This window comes from Puntigrus tetrazona, chromosome 10 (genome assembly GCF_018831695.1).
Source record: "Puntigrus tetrazona isolate hp1 chromosome 10, ASM1883169v1, whole genome shotgun sequence".
In the NCBI taxonomy this organism is placed as follows: domain Eukaryota; kingdom Metazoa; phylum Chordata; class Actinopteri; order Cypriniformes; family Cyprinidae; genus Puntigrus; species Puntigrus tetrazona.
In genome coordinates this window covers 88,912-94,252 of record NC_056708.1, presented here as the reverse complement: position 1 = coordinate 94,252, position 5,341 = coordinate 88,912, and the positions used below count along the sequence as shown (strand labels likewise).

General features: G+C 40.8%; 2 protein-coding genes across 2 annotated transcripts in view; one reads left to right on the top strand and one right to left on the bottom strand.

The window, feature by feature from the left end:
• Window positions 1-48: 48 nt before the first annotated feature.
• Window positions 49-942, bottom strand: LOC122353215 (insulin gene enhancer protein ISL-1-like). The gene is made up of 2 exons (XM_043251180.1): window positions 850-942; window positions 49-783 (listed from the first exon to the last, which is right to left on the bottom strand). The coding sequence occupies exons 1-2, from the start codon at window positions 866-868 to the stop codon at window positions 539-541; spliced, it is 264 nt and encodes an 87-aa protein (XP_043107115.1). The 5' UTR covers window positions 869-942; the 3' UTR covers window positions 49-538.
• A 1,989-nt stretch (window positions 943-2,931) lies between these two features.
• LOC122353100 (Golgi phosphoprotein 3) overlaps window positions 2,932-5,341 on the top strand; it is a 3,581-nt gene continuing 1,171 nt past the window's right edge. Inside the window, exons 1-3 of the mRNA XM_043250954.1 lie at window positions 2,932-3,348; window positions 3,703-3,834; window positions 3,914-4,028. Coding sequence (XP_043106889.1) covers window positions 3,136-3,348; window positions 3,703-3,834; window positions 3,914-4,028 — 460 coding nt within the window. The 5' untranslated portion in view covers window positions 2,932-3,135. The remainder of the gene's footprint in view (window positions 3,349-3,702; window positions 3,835-3,913; window positions 4,029-5,341) is intronic.

Sequence of the window (5,341 nt, the reverse complement as noted above, 5' to 3'; positions counted from 1 at the left end):
ATTATTTTTTTTTTTCTGTTTAAATTAATTGCTATTTAGTTTTTGTTCTTCTGAGCCAAAACTAAATGGTAATTTTTTCCCTGATTTTCTTCTTTTCCCCACTGAAATATCATTCAATGTGACAATCCTATCAGGCATATATTTACAACCAAAAACATTATGACACATTCAAATATGAATGACTTTCACACCAAACACTAATTAGTCGAATTGTGCTTTTGTTTTTGTTTTTTTACTTTGCTAGTATGCTAGGTTTTGCCCATTTTTTTACTCATTTAAAACGCAATCAAATGTAATAAGCTTCTTTTATAAATATGTGCAGTCAGAATAAGTTTGAAATTTACATAAATACACACTGAATGACGGTTCAGCGTTATTTCAACCACATTTTGACATATTATTCTCCAAATAAAACGCATTTAAAGCCATTTAATGGACGAAAGATCACTTGTGTGAGTTTGTTTCTTGTCGTCCCGCACACACATGCACTTCATGTCTCTTAGCCTCGTCTAACTTCTTTAGCTGTAGAACTGCATTTCTATATGTCAATTTTTACAACTAAGCCTGCTCTAAAAGGCTCTTTAAAGGCTTTGACGCACCCGCCGTGGTGCTCCTTGCAGAAGGTCTTCCCGTCTCGGAGGAAGCAGGACCCGTCCAGAGCCCGGCGGCAGTGCGCGCACCTGAGACAGCGCGCGTGCCACTCCAGGTCAGGGTGCACGCGCAGCAGGAAGCGGTCCCGGATCAGAAGCCCGCAGCCCGCGCAGCGCGAGCCCGCCTGACGTCCTGCGGGAACACGCGTTACGTCACACACGAAATACTAATTACACGTCTTTTATTGCTATAACTTACTGTTCTGGGGCTCTCCCATGTTACCTCGGGTATTAAACGCTAAAGAGAAAGAAAGACACTGTTGAGCTGCTCGTGTGAGTCTGTCTTATTTATTTATTTGATGTGACGCGTAGCGCGGGAGAGCCAATCAGCTGCTCGGTGATGAACAGCCCTAAGCCCCGCCCACTGAGCGGCGACACGCCCACCGCAGGTAAGATGCGGGGAGACTGCAAGCAGTAAGGTTCGAGCTGTCTCGTGAATACAACGCACTGCTTTTCTAAAAACAGTTACAACACAAGACAAAACATTCAAACTAAAAACATATGTATTGAAATCCTACTTCGTTAAACCCTACTAACTACTCTTGGTTCCCAGAACGTTCTGAGAACGTTAGTATTTGGTTCCCAGAACGTTTTTGGTTAGCCAGGAAAGTCTCACTGCAGTAGAACGTTTGTTTCTGTTTTGTAGAAGATTAGAACGGGGAACGTTCTCTTAACGTTAGGATAACGTTACTCTAACCTCCACTCTAACACGTGACACAGAATAGAGTAAGTGGCATAGAAATGATCCATATGGAAGCTTAATCGGTATTATAAAAAAATATATCTTGTTTTTATCTATTGTTTAATGAATAAAAATAATCTGAGCACATCAACTAATGTCATATCCAAGATTAAACGTGTTCATTACAGAGTAACTTACCTAGATTTTACATCCCTTCAGCACCAAATAAAACGATTACAACACAATGTGTGTTTTATAAAATATGACATTTGTTCACAGATATTAAAATAATAAAAATTAATCTTAAAACCCTCGCGATCAGAGGCGCGCAGTAAATAAAGATGAAACAAAGCCACAAAGTTATGATTTCTGTTTCATATAATCATTTAAAACGTGTTTTGATTGTTGCAATATCTATATTTAATAAATGCTGCATTAAACACATTTCAGGGCTCTGCGTAGGTCATTAAACAAAGAACATATGTTTAAAAATAACCTAAAAATAACCATGAGGATTTTTAGGTTATTCAAAAATAACCGCCCTGCAATGTTCTGAGAACGTTGTTTTATGGTTGCAGCGAAACAAAAAAGAACTTCCCTATCCTTCCCCTTGTTTTTTTTAAATAACCAAAAGCTAACGTTAGGGGAACGTTATGTGTTTGCTGGGAATGCAGTCTTTCTTGACAGCAAGAGTAAATAGAGAAGAATCTGAACATGAATCTAATGGAGCTGAAATAAAAACACAGAACAGTTTATCACCCGCTATATATGATATTTTCATACATCTCTTATATCTCAGCGTGACAAAACGAGTCTTTTAGTTTTAAACTGATTTGCGGTGTATGACATCATTCTTATTATAACGAGCGGATCCATCAGCTGACCTCTGACGTCATACACCACCTTCTATTAGATGGAGAGGGGCGTGGTCTCATCTCTTTTAAAGATGACTGACGCACCGTAAGGCCAGTAGAGCCTTTAATTTTGCCGAAATGCATAATTTTTTTACGCTGCATTATTGATTATTGATTGTTGGTTGCTAACGGTGGTTGCTAAGGTGCTGTTCAGTGACACACAGAAGCGTCATAACCGTAAAACGGCAGCTGACCAATCAGAATCCAGGAACGGAACCAACAGTTTGCTTGCTTGTAGTTTTTACACATTATAAAAAAATCGTTTATAATTAGCCGGAAAAGTAAACAAATAGAAGAAACAGGATTTTTTATTATTATTATCAAATACACAAAGGGCATTACTTCATTCAATTTCCTGAAATTAAATAGATTAAAAGGTAAAACAGTTGTTATAAATGGCATATTTTCAAACTTTATTATTTAAAACGTCTCATTTTCATTTTCAGTAGTATCAACTTCAATGGTATTCGGCTTCAGTTCTCAAAACTGAACAGATTAAAATATATTTAATGTTTTTTTTCACATTGTTTAGCCCTGGTATAAAATTTAGATGTAAAAACTAGAAACTTTAGATTTAAACCAAATCTGTCCAGTCTATTAATATAAGTTTGTCACCCCCAGAAATAGCGTTCTCGCTTTTGAACACCACGTTGACGTCACATTACATGCGTCATTGCGTCATCAACGTCCGCCATATTGAATAAGGAAATAAGAGTGGAAGAAGAGGAGGAACGTCCCGGATGCATGTAAACATCCACGTCAACAGAAAGCGTATTAATGAAACAGTTATAGGGGCACGGAAGAGCGTAAATATAGGGATTATCGGCTCTGGCGGATGCACAGTTAAAAGACCGTTAAACGCGGTGGTGTTTTTAGGTTTGCGCGAACAATGACTTCCCTCACGCAGAGAAACTCGGGCCTGGTGCAGAGACGGACCGAGGCCTCGCGTAGCGCCGCCGCCGCGGAGAAGGAGAAGAGCCCCGGCGAGGATGAGCACGAGTCCCGCCGCGGAGAAGAGGACGAGGAAGACAAGGGAGACTCGAAGGAGACGCGGCTGACTCTGATGGAGGAGGTGCTGCTGCTCGGCCTGAAGGATCGAGAGGTTCGCCGGGACTTCTGGGGCTTTGTTAGTCAAATGGTCGCCGGGATGCGGCCAGTAACCGAAGGGCTAGATAAATCCTGTAATACGAGAGAGATTAAGTGTCTCAAGAGCAGCTGGTCCTGGAGACCTTCACCACGTAGACATCTAGGAGAGAGTTTATAGTACAATATGGCCGAAAGGCTGTTCTGTCATAGATTGTGTAACTCTTTCCTTCTTACCAGTTGCAAACAACTTAGCAGTTTCGAACTGGAACACAAAACAGGGCCATGCGTGCTTCAAGATTTAGACATTAGTTGATTTACCCGTGCCTGCTGGTGTTATTGGAGTAATAACTGGCTGCCATGTCTTGCTCAGGGTTACACGTCGTTCTGGAATGATTGCATATCTTCTGGACTGAGGGGCTGTATGCTGATTGAACTGGCCATAAGAGGACGCTTGCAGCTGGAGGCGTCCGGGATGAGGAGGAAAAGCCTGCTGACCAGAAAGGTGGGTTCGCGTCTGGTTCTTGCGGCTCGTTTTTAACGCTACACACTTGTTTTACTCTCTAAGCCTGCGTGTTCTTCAGGTGATCTGTAAATCGGACGCCCCCACCGGAGATATGCTGCTGGACGAGGCTCTGAAACACGTCAAAGAGACCCAGCCTCCGGAGACGGTCCAGAGCTGGATCGAGTTGTTAAGTGGTAAGTTGTGAACGTAGGCATTTAGGTTATTTATTTAGGAAACGTTCGTAGTTTCAAACGCGTTTGAGTGACGTTCTTCTCTGAAACGCACAGAAGTTGTGCTCTGAAAATCATTAGTGTCCAGTTTCGTTCACATCCTGCTGACTTTCTTTGTTTGACCAAAACACTTTGACGGTACCCGCTTGCGTCGTACAGGACGTTGTAAAGCTTAACTGTCAACCCCACGGAGCACTGCGACGGACATACAATTCAAAACTATTTAAATGGTAATGTAAAGCTCTTAATTTCAAATACAAATAGTTTCAGCCAACATAAAGTCACTAAAGAGAGGCAACGGTGAAAATAAAATGGGGGCAAAAACCGTATCGACAGAAATGCAGAGAGCAAACATACACTTGCAGAACTAATTTGCTGTGATGTTTAGCATAAAAATTCAGTTTAAATGCATGACATGACCTCCCCTTTAGAGTTAACTGCATCTATAAAGCATCTATTAATAAGAATAGCTCTTTCGGAGCAAGTTGTTCGATCCTACTCTGATTGGTTGGGTTTTAATCCTGCTGTTAAACGTGATTTATTTTAAACGTAAGTGGAAATCATGTGGGCCGATGGCTTCACTTGGGTAAAAAAACAAGTACACTTCCGTAATCTACTTAAAGCGCTTTATTTTTGTACTTGAGATACTAAAAACGATTGTTTTGCATTTAAGATAATCTGTTTTCTCAACTGTGCTGTTTTGAGACACCGTGAATATGAACTAAAACGCACTACCTTTTCAGTTGCCACTTGTGTGAAAGATGGTTTCAAGTGAGCGTTGTGGAAGTGTACTTGTTTTTTAGCTGGGCAACGAACGCACAACCTTAGAGCTCAAAATAGGGCCGGGGTAAATGTTTTATAAGTTATTGTTAAAAGTCAATGTCCCTGTGGAGAAAATGAATGGGGTTTTTATTGCGTGTGCAGTCTATTGATTCAGACGGTGGAAAAATAGAAGGAACTTGTGGAGCCGCCCACAATGAAAGATTGACTAATGTAGACTCTCAGCTTTTTAAAGCAAATAAGGGAGTATTGACTTATACGGGACATCTGATATATGTGACCCTGTGAGAGCTAGTAGACGACAATACACCGTACACATTTTTCTTTTATGCCTAAATCATTAGTATATTAAGCGAAGATCGTGTTCCGTGAAGATATTTCCTACCATAGATGTATCAAAGCATGCATGAAAAATTGAATAATTGTACACTGTCCTATCCTAACAAACCAGCTTTTTGTGGGGAAGGGTTCAGCTATCCGTCCGGTCGTTCGAGTCT